General features: G+C 35.4%; 1 protein-coding gene across 1 annotated transcript in view; it reads left to right on the top strand.

Annotated features, from left to right (window-relative positions):
* LOC118192746 (uncharacterized) overlaps positions 1-11,766 on the top strand; it is a 198,372-nt gene extending 186,606 nt beyond the window's left edge. The window contains exons 4-6 of the mRNA XM_035363762.2: positions 1,241-1,422; positions 5,278-5,412; positions 10,090-11,766. Coding sequence (XP_035219653.1) covers positions 1,241-1,422; positions 5,278-5,412; positions 10,090-10,294 — 522 coding nt within the window. The 3' untranslated portion in view covers positions 10,295-11,766. The remainder of the gene's footprint in view (positions 1-1,240; positions 1,423-5,277; positions 5,413-10,089) is intronic.
* The last annotated feature ends 6,033 nt before the right edge of the window (positions 11,767-17,799 follow it).

The following is a 17,799-nucleotide window of genomic DNA, read 5'->3' as shown; positions in this document are numbered from 1 at the left end:
GCTTCTAAAAGTCTTAATCCGACCTTGAACACATAACATAAATATATTGCTAAAATCTGTAACGCATTCCAGTTAGCCTAAAATTTTACTAAAGAATCAACATCACTATCACTATCCCAAGTTTATTGAAAAATGATTGAGGAGGGTGACAAATTTGTCTTAGACAATCTTGTTTTCTAAACAGTGGTAGTTCGGTCCGAGGTTTGAATCCCGCGAACGGGTTGGCTGCATGGGTGTTTTCGTGGTTTTCCTCATGTGTAACATGAATACGATCTGGTTTCCCTTAGAAAATCCTCCGCGAAGGCATCCTTCTCCTCAGGCAGAAAGCCCTCGAGGCTTTGCCATAATCTTACAAACCAAACCAAAACATCTCTTTACTCAGAAAGCCCTCGTGCGCTTTGCCGAATTGGAATGACTTACTTAATCAAAAAGTGGGGGTTATGCGGAAATGGCGTTAAATTCTACAAATTAACCTGTGCGGAAACATTCCTGCTTTCAATTTATACTGAAATTGGGCCAAAACCTGTCCTAAACCAAATAAAATTTTAAATGTAAACATGTGATTCTCCTTTTTTCGAATTCAAAAGCAGAATCCCTCTCCCGGTATCCATACATATACTTCAACGATCCCGAATCAGATGTACTTACAACATAAATTGACAATAATCTTGGCGATCTGATATATGTATTCTCGGAATCCATATAAGTAGTTCCAATGCTCTATGTCACGAGAATAACACTTATAAAATAAGATGAGAATTCTTCTTCGTAATAAGATATATTCTCTGTCGTTGGCTTCCTTATTTCAATAAGAGAAAGTGGTGTTTTATCGGCCAAAGAACAAAGTTCAAGGATATAAAATTAACCTTGGAAATAATTTTACCTTAACCCTCAGATTTGCTATGCTCAGGGGAATAGGCATGCGTATTCTTTATCGTGGGAAAGAACAGTTTTATGACTGTGACGAAATGTGATGATCTAGAATTCATTTGCAGTTTTCGTGCTGGAGTCGTTTCAAAATTAGCCACGAGGGTGTCACGAGTTAGCGTTTCTTTAAGCTTGCTGCCGAGAATGATTCGAATCTGCGATGAGAAATGTCCTTGAAAGTGAGCATTTAATGATGACTTATCAAAAGCTCATTGTTTGGGACGGGGAATCAAATTGCAGTTAGGGTGTTATATTTTTGTCAATGTTTTGATTTTTTTTTTTTTTTTTTTTTTTTTTTTTACCTTCCTTTTAGGTCTTGGGTGATGACCACCGATCATCCGATGTTGAGAAGCTGTGGTTTGTCAACCACACAGAATGTGAATGCCAACCCAAACCGACAGCTGACGTGATGACGACAACGACGACAACTACACTCTCATCCCTGGACGAAAATCTAGTTGAACAACATCCGCAAAGAGATGAACATAATCCCAAGTATATAATTTTAAGTACTGCAATGCTCAAAATTGCTATGCTGCAAAAGCAAAGCAAGATATAATCATATGCTTAAAAACTTTGAAATGCTGGTTTAGTATATAATAAAATAGACAAAGGACATTTAAAACTAAAAGAATTTAGAAAACGCCTCTTATATGTATTTCTAAATTCTTTTAGTTTTAAAGGACTTTTCTCTATTTTATTATTTTCTCTATTACTCTTGTCTTACGTTCTATTATAAGGGTTTAATAGTGATTTTTTCTAAAAATGCAAAAGAACGTTTCTGCTTTTGTTATAGGACTAGTTTCCATTTTCTTTCATTCATATTACCTATGTTGTAATATTAGTAAAACCGTACTGAGGTTTAAGTAAATGCGAAGTCTTAAGCATTTTATTTTGGGTTTAATTTTTTTAAACAATCAAAAATAGTATGACATTATGAATAAATAGTATCTTAAGATGTTTGAAAATTTTTTCTCTTACCCTCTCTCTTTTTTTAGCACAAAAGAAAAGTTGCCCAGAAGGGCTATGAATTTCGTTTTGCCATTTTGCGTTGGTTAACTATAAAACGGCGTTTCACTTTTCAAATTCTTGCCACCAAATATTAGAGCCCTGGATTCAGAGCCGGATTTAGATTTGATAAGCTATTTGAAATATGAGGCCCTGTATGAGTGTGTTATACTATATTTTAATTTTTTGGCGGGGCCCCAAGAAAGTAGGGGCCCTAAGCTATAGCTTTTATACGTAAATCCTGCACTGCCTGCATTATATTTAAAGAAATTAAATAATAAAAAATCTGCTCGAATGTATGTATGTTTCACGCTCTGTGAAAAAACAACGGCACCTAGAGACATCCAATTTTGAATAACGTAGTCCTCTACTCGAATATGGACATCTGGAAGCCCGGATTTGGAATTTTTTTATTATCTGTTTCATATTTTGTAAAACTTTGACGAAGTTTTGATTAACAAGCTCAACGATTTCGAACGGAGCAATCGCAACACTGTAAGGAGGGGGGGGGGGGAAATATCTCCAACGCGCTAGACTGTATACCGGAAATTCTAAAGATATGCTCTTTTTAAATATTTTGCGCTATTGCTACACAGTTCGTTACAAAAAGCGTAAATTGGTTAGCTACTTTCAATAACAAATTTTAATGTTAGAAAATGTTATTGGGTCGGTCCATAAATTCGTGCGCATTTTTTTGGTAATTTTTTAAATAATATAAAAAAAAACAATTTAACATTTTAATCAATTCTGTATTTCACTCCATTATCTACAATGTCTCGCCATCTTACAGGCAGCTTTTTTATGCCATTGCTGTAGAAAGACTCTGCTTTTCATGGACAAAAACTTCAAAGTTCATTGTGTACATCCTGTTTAGAATTTTTTTCACAGTAAAAAATTTTGTAAGGCACGCAATAAGTGAAAATCACTTGGGGCAATATCTGGAGAGTAAGCAGGATGTAGCAAAAGCTCCCAATTAAATTCACTCATTTTTTGCAGCGTTGTTCGAGCCGTATGCGGTCTAGCGTCGTGGGCGTTTTATGATCCATTCTGAGTTTAGACTGCAAAGTTGTTCACTATAAACGTCTGAATGAATCGTTTGATTTGGTTCTAACAGTTCAAAACGTACTGAACGGGGTTCATCATCCATGCTGCTTTTTCCAACTTTAAATTTTGTAAACCATTTGTGGGCAGTTCTTACAGTAATAGTGTCTTCACCGTGTACACTATTCATTTTTATTGCTGCAGACCTGGCAGATTCACCACACGAAAATAAAAAATGTAGCACAGCAGGTTTGTACTGATTATCTATATTTAGCTTCTATGGGTACTAAAATACGTTCGATATTTACGAAAGTTGGTGATGAACTGAATAATACGTTAGTCAAACGATGACAAGTAGTAAATGCGTCATAGTGAATTCCACTCATACTCTTTAATGCGCACGAACTTATGGACTGACCCGATATATACACTAGTGTGAAAGCTGATGTCTTTTGAGTATAAATTAATGCTATTAGTTTTCCTTTCTCTTTTTTTAGTTGGATTGTTTATAACACAAAATTCTTTTAATATTCACTGATGTATTTCGAAATTAAAAGTTAAAAATCATAAGTTTTAAAAATAAATTTCTGAATTTTTGATCGAATAGCTAATTTGGCGCCGCTTCTATTTGTTGACCTGAGGCAAGTGCCTCACCCTGGTGAAGAATACATCAAGATGCTTATTTGGGAATTTTGTATTTATTTTGCTTTCTTGTATTCTTAATTTGGAAAAAAATAATTGCTTGTAAAGATACATATTTTCGAAGAGAGACATCATAAATGTTTTTTTTATGCAATGAAAACAGGGCATACCTTCTAAGACCTGTCCGGTGATGCAAATGAAGAAGTAAGGACTTCACAAAAGGAAATTTTGTGAAGCTCTGTAAACATTTTAAATGAAACTTATAAAGTTAAGTTTAGATTTTTAATATGGAATAGCAAATAAAAGATCCTGAAAAGACATATGCGTTTTCTGAAATCTAAAATTTATTTCAAAGCAATCAGTATCGCGTATTTTTCGATATTTACACGGTTTTATTCAAAATTCCAGAGCTAGTTAATTCGCCGCTCCTAAAATACGATTATTGTAACTTTCAGTTTAATTTTGGATGGTATCATTTTTGAAACATCATTTATTAACCGATTTTGAATTCACAGACATATGTTCGTGGCATTTTATGTAAAGAGTCGTATGCACAAGAAATTACTCAATCGACTGTTATTTTCAAATTAAATGCGGCGGACCACACAGAGGTGAGAAAATTGTGTGGGCGGTCCCCGCAAGTCGCGTTTTCAAGCTTTTATGTCGCATCATACGACACGGTCTCGCATCGCAGACGCAATAATGCGTTCCAGTTGACACTACAAGGAGACATAACTTGACGACCAGTATCAAGAGATTTTAGCGTCCTCATTGTGTCTGCTCTTAGAGCCTTGCAGTTGCTTTCAAAGTTATTTTTTATAATAATTTAACGGCAAAAAACAAAAAGCAAGAAACAATTTTTTTTCGTATATAACATCTTTATTTTCTTTGTAGCGGTTGCTAAATCCTTGTTGATTTTATCCATGACAACACTTCGAAACTAAAACTATAGGTGAAGTGAAAGTAGTAGTTATTATCTAGTAGAAGTAGTTGTAGTTATTATGACCAATAATAATTGTTGCCTACAGCCTCTCGATTTGAGGAGGGCTGACGAACGAATGATCCTGTTTTTCCTCTCATATCGTTCCAGATATGACGAATCAGAGGATATAAAATACAACTGAAAAATTAAAGAGGCGTGGCTAATTCAGTCTGCCGATTGTTTCCATCGGAACAATACGCCAGAATGCTCTCGACTAGAGATACCCTCGTTAGCGGGTTCCTCACGTCTCGAGAACTGTACTTAACAACCGTAATTGTTCTATGCTATCCATGAATTATATGTATATATATGTAAAGAGCTTCTTGTAATTGTAATAAATATGTTTTGTTCCAGAAATGCAGTAAGTATTACGCAAGCTCACAAATGTACTAATCATTGTATGGAGTCAGGAGCGCTACCTGTCGCCAGTAACCACATAAACATTACCTGCGCTCATTTTTCTTTTAACAACGCGAAGAGGAACAGCTAGCTTCGAGAGTTGCATTTAATCCTTGAGTTAGGGGTTGGGGCATCTCTATTATATGAACACAAAATGATATATGCAGATTGATAAAATGTAATCTTAGATAGGTGTCAAAGTTAATACACAGTTAGTAATGAGTACTGTTTTGTGTTACGAGCAAACAAACTTTAAAAGTTAATATTCCCCATTCTAGGTGCCGATCGTGCCCTTCTCCTTTTTGTGTTCGACAATTAGGGAAAGGAATATGCAGCTGCGATTGCTTCGATAGGCATAAGCCGTGCCTGAGAATCAAGAGAGGCAGAGATGCGCTTTCAGACATTGAAAGGAGGTAGGTCTTCCTTCTCCCCATCAGATTTCTTGATTAGAATAGCATAAGTATACACTTTTTTAATTTTAATTAATAACTACCCTTTTATATAAAATAAAATTATATTATTTGTATAAATGAATAATTTTATTAAAAATATGATATAAATATATAATTTATATTATAAATATATAATTTATATATTTTGAATTTATATATAACAGTTGTAAATTATATTTAATCTGTAATCTATGTATAATGATACACTGACCTCCGAAAGTCGGGTAAGCGTCTGTAAATTCTACGCAGCGCAAAAAATGTGCTTTGATTGACTCCAAATTTCACACTAAGTTAGTCAATTAAATTTTGTTCTTGAAGATAATAAACGAAGAATGACGTGCAATAAAATTATGTTTACATATATTTTAAATTGTCAAGTGCTTAGTGCATTCAGGAAAAAAGTTTAGTATGTAGCACATGCAAAATGATAAACTTTAATATAGGATATGACTTTCCTTGACTGTAACACAAGCTCCTGGTCTTTACGTTTCACCTCTCCAATTGGGTGACCTAGCACAGAAGTGGGCGATATCTGACTTTACCGCAGAATAGCTTTTGGAACGACGTTTAAGATGACTGATGATCAGAGATAGCTTTTCCAAGGTCATCCCAAAGTTTTTCTGTGGGAATTTGGCCTTGGCAACATATTGGCCATTACACACTCCACAAGCCGCATTTTGAACTTGGGACTTTTTTTTAATTTAGCAAAAATCTGGATCAGGGATCCTCAACCTTTTTGTCTCTATGAGCACATTCTAGAATATCTGTTGGACGACGGGCATCATTTACTTTTTGAAGGTGAACTTAGAGTTGGATAGAGTTAATAATACTTGCATATGAAAAAAAGAGATCGGTCGCATTTCTCTTTGTGCTGGTATCTGTGTTGGAGGCAACTTCCATTTAATTAAAAATGAGAAAACTTTCATATGAAATTTTATTCAAAACTGAAACGTTTTTATTGCGATCGCACAGCGGTGGGCTCATGTTGAACGATCATGGGTACCATGGTGCCTGCGGGCATAAAGTTTGAGAAGCGATATTTGGACTAACAGCTGTAGCTCAGAGCTCTCATGTCCCTGCGATATCCTAAAGAAAATTCAGCCCATAACCATTCCAATCCCATAATTAACAACGTGGTGTTTAATATTGTTATTAATCTGGTGTTACATTTTCTTTATCCTTTTCAGAACCCTTTCATACTTCCTTTTCTTGCCTGATTTTTCCGAGAAGACTATATTGTACCATCAGACTTTTGAAGTCTCGTGCTTTGACATCCATTTCATGGTATTCCGTTAGCCTTAAATGTCAAATAGACAAATGTTTGTTGTTCTTGCTCGTAGTGCTTTAATGTTATAGAACTGGTATCCTTTCTGCTACCTTTTTGGTAGCCAGTTCTTGAAGAAGTGGTGCTGTCCTTTGACGGCCCCGTATGCCAGTTATAATCTTCTGCTATATATTTTTTTTCCAGTTGCTGGTTTAAAATGTATGCTTGTCTTTGAAAATATGGTCAAACCATGAACTGCTGCTATTTGCTTATCATATTTCATATTGTATACGTTGGGAAAAAGAACTGGGTACTAGTCTATTTTTGAAATTTTCTTAGTGTATGGACCAATTAGTTAACTTCTAGGACTTCCTAGTTCACCTAGAAGTTCCTCCAAAATCTATTCTAACTGTTAAGTTAAAGATAGTACAATTGATCTGCTGCGAGCTTAAAATTCTTGTTCAGCATTTCGGCAATACCAAGATGATTTCCTTGGCTTCATTTTTCAGCTTAATACTTGCTTACCACCAGTTGATTTGCTGTACTTCCTGTTATATGACTATCAGCATTTGTACTCAATTGGTAGGCCATTCTGTTGTCACAAAAATCTCTATAAAATATTAAAATTTGTAGCTGAATTTATAAAGTGACTTCGGAAGATAGGTATTTGTGAACTTTGGTTGTTAAAGAGACCCTGTCAAGACTTTGCTGAATGAGAATTTTAGCAATGTCTCACGCATTGTGATTTTGAGTATACAGCGAATGTTTACTCTACAAGTCAGTGGTATCTTGAATACAAGAAGTTATCCAAATGTATTTTATACTGAACAGTATCATCTGGGTATATTCATATGTGCTATTCACATATTTTCAGAGTTCCTGTGTAATATTTGTTTGTCACATTCATAGTAGTCACTTATTTACGGTTCACTTACAATTCAGTTATGTACGATCTGCCTGATAACTGAAGGTGACGCTGAGAAATACAAATCAGTCTGTAGAATTGAAAATTTATGTGTTCATTGAGAAGCATGTGCGGTTCACATATACACAGAGCACCATTTTATACCTACTTGGCATTTTGTACCGGTTCCAGCTTAATACTGGAAATTTAAGTTCGGAGTTTAAGTTCAAATTTAAGGCCGATCTGCTCATGAGGTAGGTTCATTGCTACATCACCTTTGCTGATATCAGATTCTTATTCAAAATTTTCTCAGGCGATCAACTCTTTTTTTTTTTTTTTTAATTCAATGGCGGGTACTTGCCTATTCAGCACTGGCCACTCCTAAGGACAAAAGTCGTGGCCATTTTATTGAGAAGGCACCCAATAGGTGGCCACCATTGCCTCCTATAATAGGACAAACAGTTACAACCATGCCTTCTCCGGGATTCGAACCCGGTCCCTTGGGTATCACGGATTCATCCACTTTGCGAGAAGTCCCGATCCTTAGGCCAGTCTCGGACCTAAAGAGTCGGACATTTCATCAGCTCCTAAGAATATGGCAAGGACGTCAGGATCAAGCCTCCACAGGGAGACGTGTTTACGATTTCATTCCCTTCAAACCTCTGCCGCTTTGGCTTGAGAGAGAATAGCAACTGTGAATGTGGGGAGGAGGGTCATCCAGACCATTTTGTGTTCTCCTGCCTACACACAGCACTTAACAGCTTCAAGCAAACAAGAGCCAGATTCTGGCCAAATTAGTTCCGGAATCTACAAAGTAACAGAGTTGCCCAGCGGAAACTGAAAACAATTCTTCTGATGCTGGAAGATAGTAGCCATAAAGTCTATATATAAGCTAGTACAATATGTCAGCAACAGAGTATATGATATTTATGTTCATTATGTAATTTTGTATTTATGCTGTGCCAGGTTTTCATACACAAAGTTCGTACTGTAACTGAATGCTGTACTGTATCTGTACATGTTTATATCTTTTATTTATGGTACCTAATTTATACTAAGGATCACGCGTACCTCAATGGCTTGTTTCATGTAAACTTTAACTATCATGATAACGTATATATATAGATGTATATATGAATATGAGTGAGAGTATGTATACTTTTATTTGTTTCGGAATATATATGTATGTAAGTGTGTATATATCTGTATCTGAGTTGGTATTTATATGTATATACACATACTTTGATTGAACTCTTCTTCAAGTGCCTTGTATGCACATGTATATTTCTTTTTTGCATTTTATAAATGTCTTCTGCTCAACCGGGGCTATCCAGGGCTGCTGCTTGGCAGCTAGAGGTTGACTCCCGCTGAGTTAGTAATCAATTCTGCATAGATATATCTATACCTGGGTCGGAAGCCAACTCAGCGGTTTACTCCCCTAGCCATTATACGGTCTGGGCGGACGAGGCAATCAATATAAGTTTGGTATCAAATTTATATTCGAGAGGCGTTCTGTTGCCCCACGGGGTTGACTCAGAATTCCTAGGAAGTACTGGCGCTAGGATCTGTACTTAGGCAGTCTCAATTACAGAGGTATATAATCAGTCTCCGCAACACTCCTCCTCATTCGAGCTTCCGTTCATTCGAAGGTTGGTTATCGGGCTTGGCAGGGACCCTACTGATACTGTTGTGTCCGTACCTTCGGTTTTTGTGAAGCTAGATCGAAAATCACCGACCAAGTCCTCGGGGGTTTGGCCCCATTCAATTCGTGAGCGGGACTGGCAGAGTGGATAGAGCACCATTTTGACACCATTGATGCCGATGGAGTGGTGGTGCCTGGAGGCAAAGGTGTGCAGCGTTTTCAATTTTGCATCGTATTTTTATTGCATTGCCCAATGCTTTTCATAAAGCCGGGCGGGAACTGCAGCGGTTGCGCCTTCGTGGACGAGGGTCACTGGACCATCGATATCACAAATCCAAGAGGCAGTCTTTTACAGATTACAGGACGGGAACCTATATCTAGCGTTCTGTTGCTAATGTGGCCCATCTGTCATTCGTGCAGAAGGATGAGATAATGTGCATTATAATTAATTCAATCCTGTGCCTTGTCAGGAATTTTAAACCTATCTATTTGTTGTTATGCATTTATTTGGTAATTTAATTCTATTATTATCAATTTTATAAGAATAAATAAACTGTGCTGTTGTTACGATCCAGTCCAAGCGCGTCGATGTAATTTACTTCAAGCTGCAAATTATCTGCAATAAATGCCAATATAATACGCCCACATTTTATACTTTTTCTTGTTCTTTTTTAAATCCAATTGTTTCCATCAAGATTTCTCTGTCCTTCAGATATTACTTTAAATGTATTTCTTTGTTACTTAAGTTAGTCCTTTTTGCATCGATGCTAGTTTGTATGCATACTTTGTATATTTCTGCTGATATCTCAACTCTGTTCTTTAAAACAGATGCGTAGAAACTGGTCGATGCAACGTTCCCGATTGCGAATATGGGCCGTTTGACCCCGAAAACGGCCGATGTCCCAGAAGACCCAATTACGATGCTGACAGAAGACCCGATTATGACGGACCCAGATGGAGTGAAAGTGGCAGGAGACCCCGTCCGGATATTCGGAATCCCGAACACAGATGGAAATATTTAGAAAGGGATTGAAAAATGCTGAAATTTAGTATGCCAAGCAACAACGCCAAGTGGTGATCCATTAACAGAGCTTTTTTTTAAAATCTTCAAGACCGAGATTTACAGGATTCGTCTGAGTGCCGGAATGCGTATGTTGGTCATACAAAAGCCAACTGGAGTACTTGGAGAGAAATTTTAAGTTTTGTATGGATTAATTATTTTGAAAACACTTTCTTTTGACTTATAGCGCTTTATTTCGGAACACATCTTATGTGCTGAGAACTTAAACATATAAACAACTGCTATGGATGGACTTAACGGACGATATTCTTTATTATTATTTCATTATTTAATAGAATCTTTGCAACAACTTTTGAAAGCAAGGCTATATTTCGTTTAAGTGAGAAATTCTCTTTAATTTGGTTATTATTTAAGGATAACTGAATCCAGTTCTTAAACCAAATTAACAGTTTATTAAGAATTTATTTAAGAATTAATTTTTTTTTAATTTGATGGTCTTTTAAAAGTTTTTTTATGTTAGACTAATAAGTAAGAGTTAAAAAATATATTATTTTTTTTAATGTAGATGTGTTGCAGCAAACCTGTTATACATCTTTCGTGTTAATACACCTTTGATTAAAAAAAACCTTTTGTGTGTCTTTAAAACCTGTTATCACTGCCTTTATTTTTTGTATCCATATTTTACATGTTCACATTTATGTACAGAGATATCAAATGTGCAAGCAGTTGTAAAATATAGCCTTTCACTGCACATTTTCATAATGTACTATGTATACAACTCATAATGCACATAGTATTGAATTTTTGCAAATGTATATTTTAGTCACAGGCTTTCAGAATGCCATTAATAAAAGCAGTGCGAAAAGAATATCAAGTGAAGAAAGCTTCTAAATGAGTTTGAAAAATGTGCATTTGTCTTATACAAATTTATCTGTTTGGTACAGAAAAGACTTTTGTTATACTTTGGAATTTTACATTTAAGATTTATTGTTACACATTTGCTTTAAAACTATGTTTGTGTACATACATAAGCGTACAATTTACCCTTTTTCGATAAATGAATAAACCAAATTTTGAACTTGAATAAAAATGTTTGCTTCTTAAAACAATTAAAAAAAACTGTATTACTTCCTTTGATATAAATATTAATCTCCGCTGTTATTTGAAACTTTAACACATGTTTATGTCTCGTTAGACGTTCTTAAATGAGATTAATGTAGCATTTTTGTACTAAACCATTTTATGAGACGAAAGAGTTTAGTCTGACTCTGAACTAATGAAGTTTGTTTAGACATCTCATGTGAATTAGTCAAAGATAAACTACCGCAAATTACAGAGCAAATAATATTTTAAAAAATCACTGCCATTCGTTTTCTCAGGAAAAGAAATTTTATTTACAGACAAATATTGTTATTTGAGTAAAATCCGAAATGTTCTTTTTTATTAAAACTAAATTGTCTTTTCAAATAAAATGTTTTCGATGATTGTGTTGCATTATTTAACTCAATACACTGTCTCATTTTTGTTTTTCATTTGCCAAATAATTTTACGCTTGTTTAAATTCCTTGTACAAAGTAAAGGAAGTATTGTACTCGCGAAAAATTGTTAGTTATTATTCTTGAGTAAAGACTCTTTACAGTAAGAATTGGAGGCTCCCTTCAGCCCACCTGGACACGAGTGTCTCCATAGCTCAAAAGAAGGGGCCCCGTACTCTTTACAGTATATCTCCTTAATAAAAAGCCCTCCAGCGTCCGAGCGGTAAAATCGCTGAACACTGGTAGTTCGGTCCAAGGTTCGAATCGCGCGAAAGGGCTGGCTGCATGGGCGTTTTCGAGGTTTTCCCCATGTGTAACGTGTATACGAGCCAGTTTCCCTTAAAACGTCCTCCACGAAGGCATCCCTCCCCTTAGGCAGATAGCCCTAGTGTACTTTGCCATAATTAAATAAACCAAAACCAAACCTTAAAAAAAAGTAATGGAAATTTTTAATGAAAAATTAAATAAATGATAATATAATAAATTTGAAAGAAAAATAAGAATAGAACGTTTTTTCTTGTATTTAGAAAATGGGTGTTTCTTGTGGTCGACGGAATTTTCCGCAAGTACCGCTAATTCTAGCGTTCTAATTCTGATGCCAATGTACCAAATACTCTGAATCCTGATAATGCTGTTAGTGATATTCTGTTGATGTAAAAGCTAAGGTATTTCAAAATGCCAAGTCCCTTAGTATACCACCTATTATGGTGAAATCCAGAAAGGGTATTATTTTTTATGCATTTAAAAAAAAATTCTGGATAATGAGTTACCTGATTGTAAATTTTATGGTCACCTAAGTGGCTAATTTCTTGAAGTTGTGCCATTTGATGGAAATAGCCGTAGAACGCCTAGTGAATATTTTTTCGATACTGGTATTAAGCGCTATGTTGTAAACCTCAGATAAGAAAGCTTGTGAAAATTCTACTTACGTGGTGACTCTAGTCTGTAGCTCTTACTAAGAAAGTGTTTAGCGTGCACATTAGATTGAGCAGTTGACAAACTAAAGTCGCCACGCCACTTCGTCAGGCTCCGATACTCCCAGATGATAATTTTGAACCTATTTATTTATGGTATGAATTATTTGATGTTCTTTATATCAAAGTTGAGAAATACGTCCTCAAAAATCTAGCACCCAGTGTCACAATTGCCAGAAATGGCATCTCTCGTCTGACATTTGTCATGTAGCTCCCTGGTCTGTTAAGTGTGCCGAGTTCCATAGAACTGGTAATTGTGATCATCAGGGACGGCTTGAGACCCCCAAATGGATTTGTTTTAAGGGCCGTTCAGATTGGGGTTTATTTGAGCTAATGGAGAACTACCTCCGCTCTTGCAGTTCAGATTTTTCAACTCGTTGCGCTATGAGGAAAAACTGGTTTTGGAGATGGGTCGGCTAAGTTAGTTGTCTCAGATAAACCTCAGTCTGAACAGTCCTTTAGACTGCATGTGGCTCGGTACAGAGGTTGTCCTAAATTTCATTCTGTAAGGAAAGGAAACATTTCGGTAAAAGTTTACAATTGGGTGCCCCTTGTTTATTGGCGATTCTTTTTTGATGCTTGACGCCAAGATCGGCGCCAGGAAGGTACAATTTCAAGATGGCCGCTACACAAAACCAAAATAAGAAGTCAAAGAATTGCACAAGATTTTGCTTTTGCTGTAAAACCTGCGTTGAGTTTTGCTCAGGCTCTCCAATACTCCAAAGTTGCCAAGGAAATACCCACCAGTATGGGATATCGCATACTTGCCAACCTATGACACTCAAAAATCAGGAGATGTTTTTTAAGAAATCGGGAGATTTTTCACAATGTTATAAAGACTTTTTAAATGAGGAAAATATAGTTTTTAATCATGAATTAACTAAATAAAAAAAATTAAAAATTAAATTAAATAGTAACTAATTCTTAAATGCAAGCAACACAAAAATACCTTACACATAAAAAACATTTTTATTACTTGCATCGTTTAAGTAAACCAAAAAAAAAAAAAAAAAAACTTTTAATCAGTTTTCGTACAAATGGTATAAACAGTGGCAGATTTTGCTTTCTTTAAGAAAGAAACTTAATAATTTTGTTCATAGCAATTGCCACGTAGGCCTGCATTCACTAATAAAAGTTTTCTAAAGTGTCATCACTAATATTAGATCTAAATTTAGTCCTCGTTTTCGCAACAACACTGAAAATCCTCTCACACTCCGCATTACTATGGGGAACTGTTAAGATGGCCAACATAATTCTAGAGAGTTCACTATATTTTAAAATTCCATCAGCATCTTTCAGTTTTCCAATTAAACTCCATTGGGTGTCAATCCTAGCTGATTTTATAACTTCATCCAAGTTTTCTAATTGTAAACTGCTGTTATGCAGTTGTTGGACCTGTTTCAATTTTTCCTCCTTTTTAGAACTCCTTTCAAGATAATAATAAATATCAACAATGTGTTCATCCACATTTATTGGTAAAGAAGCTACTCCTTTTTCAGCTGCTAAATTTAAGAGGTGACAGGTGCACCTCATAATCTGCAAATCTGAATTTTCTTTTCTGAAGATGCCTGCAACACCAGTCTTCAAGCCTACCAATACTGGTGCATTATCGGCACCAAGCGCTAAGCAATTATCCAGAGGGACTGCATTTTCTTTTAAAGTTTTAATAATTAGCTGTGCTATATTAAAGCCTATCAAATGTCCTTCTAAAGTAGGGACAGAAAGTAAACTGCACTCAATTTCTGAAGACTCTGGATTAAAAAAAGAAACAACAATTGGATACAATTTTGAATCGGTATTATTGCTTCCATCCGTTGAGAGGCAGAACGGAGCTGTTTTAATGCAATCAATAACTGAAGATTTATTTTTCAAATCCATTTCTTTAACAATTGCACCTCTTTTGGTTCCTGCACTTGAGTATTTCTTAGCGATTTCACTATCGGGAAACATTTTTCTAATTAAAGCTGCAGCGTGATCCGATGCATTCAGTGGCAGGTTGTGCTCCAGTAAAAAGGCAAAGAACAGACATTCTGCATTAATAACTTTTTGGAAAAAAAATTAATTTTTATTTCTTTTTTTCTATTTTTTTTTTTTTTTTTTTTTTTCCCCAAAACAACTCATGTTGCCCTTGTGTTTTTGTGAAAGCACATGTTTGAGAACATCCGCCCTTCCACCATGCGAAATCGAAAAATCGCAACGACAGGCGGTACACGTTGCAAATTTATTACATTTTCTTGAGGAAATAATGGAAGGAAAGTCAACTGTGTACGATTTTTGAAACGTACACGAGTATTTCACCTTTCTCGCAGACATAATAAAAGATGATAATTTCTAAAACTATTTCCCGAAGGCACGTGTACTCACACAACTCAGGACAAAATGACCGAAATAACTAAAGAACATTCAAATAACAGCTTGTTTTGTCCTCATTAGCTAATATATGCCAGATGACATGCAGTGGAGCACGATGCCCATTGGAGAACTGGAGAAGGACGTTCCTGGATACGTATATGCTCTCACTCACAATACAGAAGTTATCTAATTCGCAAGGTTTTGTTTTAGATATAGTCTAGACGAAATTCATTTGCTTCGGACGTCCAAAATCACTATTTTTGTTCCTATAACAAAGTATTAAGCCAAGTTCCATAAAAATCGTGAGTAATTTTAAGAATAAGAAAAAGTCGGGAGAAATATATTGTAAATCGGGTTGGCGGGAGAGCGGTCGAAAATCGGAAGTCTCCCGCCTAAATCGGGAGAGTTGGCAAGTGTGGATATGTCTTCAATGCAGTTACTTCTAATGAAAGGGCTGTTGGAAGAAAATCCCAAATTTATGTAGAAAATATAGGCTCAAACATTGGCCAAGTTATCCATATATATTAAAGAGTAAATTACCAGAGCTTAAAAACTGTACTCACATGCTTGATAAGTTACTTAATTTTGTTTGTACTATTTTTGGTACTTTTCCGTTCTGCCGGCGCAGCCGATAAAGTCGCCAATAATGGTAAAACTGATGCCAAACGGAATATCCTCGCTGGTAACCTTTTACGCCTCATTTTCAAAACAAATCGCAGCCATTTCTTATCAGTTGATTGTTTCTTTCAATACTGGCATACAATTACATAGAATTTTTACCCAGATAGTTCAATTTTATGCCCTAAGGCCATTCGAGGTAATCAAGTCAATTAGGATGCAATCACACCGCTCACCCGAAGTCACTTTTCAATAATTTACTTATGACAACCAGTATCGGGACTGATAAAATTATATTTGTGGTTAACGGAGGAATGTTCAGATCCAGCCTCCTGTAGTTCTTCAGTGTGGTACTCTTTCCAACAGTCTGAGAATATTCTAGTGCCATCAATCCTTCAATAAGTTTAAACAAATTTCTGGCTGAGCGGTTAGCCACAGCAACTGAAAAATATTCTTTTGTTTCTCGACAAATCCCGCCGCACATACACCGGGCGGAAGGATTCAACTAGCATTGTTTGTTCGGCGCGTAAACAAGCTTTCGTCAACTTCGACAATATTACCAATGCCGCCTATTTTAACTGACGGTCTAGACCAGTGGTGCCCAACCTTTGGCCAATAGCGAGCACATTTCCAAAACATCAACATTTTTGTTAAACATATTTTCAATCTTATGTGATACATCTGAAATATTAATTTTGGCAAATGGGTTTGAGATGAATAATAATATTGGTTGAACTTTATGGAAACCAGATAAGCAGAGTTCAAAATTATTTTTCAGTGCATTTAGGTTTTCCGAGTATTTCTTTGTTTCAATTGCCTTGTGGTTATTAATATAGCTTTATAAATTCTGAAAAAGGGTGAATTTTTTTTTCTTTCATCTGATTTATACACAAATTTAACTTTATCTCAAAAGCAGCTACAGTCCCAGTTAATTGGAAAAGGTGTTTTTTTTTTTTTTTTTTTTTTTTTTTTTTTTTTTTTTATCATCTCCTTCTCCCTGGAGATCTTCGTTCAGTTTAGCTGTTATATCCGTGAGAAAATACAGATCGGATAACCAATTATTATCCTCCAATTCTTTATAACTTTCGTTTCTGGATTCCAAAAACTGCTTTACTGGCGAAAGAAGTTTTACAAATTGTTGAAGTACTTTTCTCCTGCTGAGCCATCCAACATCGGAATGAAACGGTAAGATTCCATGTTCGCTATCAAGTTCATCGGTCAGCAATCAATTATTTTATAACGTCTTGCAAGATATCTCTTATGACTATAAATGCTTACCATGTTTTAACAATTAAGAAATATAAATGAATGGTTATTTTTAAAATATTTTTTGTTCATAGTACCTAATCGGGCTGGCGAGCACATACAAAACGATCGGCGCTGGTCTAGACTTTAATGCATGGCCACAGACTTCCCTCATATAACTGTTTCAGTGAACAACAGTGCAGTGCTTCATATCCAGCTGATACTGACCAAACTCAAGGGAACTTAATTCTAAGCATTGCATAAATGAACAGATTACCGTTAAGATTTAATTTTTTAATAAATTCACTTAATGCTTTCAGAATGAATTAATTTAGGGCTTAATTAATCACGTGAACTGCCAATATGAAACTGAAATTAAAAATTCAAATCAAATATGAAATTTAGCTACGAAACATGTCATCTAAGTATCCTAATCTAATATTAATATTCAATATTAAGTCCAGAATCTCTTACATATAAGAAGCTTCAAAAGTAAGATTTTGCAGTAAATTTTTTCCCTTTTAACTAATAACAGAAAATGGAAAAGTAAAAAAAAAAAAATATTAAGGAGAAAATGTTCTTGAAGAGCGAGTAATTTGAATTCGTTGAATGACACATTTTCAATAACACGACACTGAGAATAGATTAACAAGTTCATGAAGTGAATGTTATACCAGCTACGTCTTAGATTATATCCAAGAAATAAAGAATTCGTGACAGCAATATTCTTAAAATTGTGACTTTAAATTTTAGGTGAATATTTGTGAAGAAATAAATGTTTGTTTGAGAGGAG

The sequence above is a fragment of the Stegodyphus dumicola genome, chromosome 9 (assembly GCF_044657685.1).
Source record: "Stegodyphus dumicola isolate Sdum_Otavi_A_Nest chromosome 9, ASM4465768v1".
NCBI classification, from domain to species: Eukaryota; Metazoa; Arthropoda; class Arachnida; order Araneae; family Eresidae; genus Stegodyphus; species Stegodyphus dumicola.
Note: the sequence above shows the minus strand (reverse complement) of the source record. Positions and strands in the feature narration are given on the sequence as shown.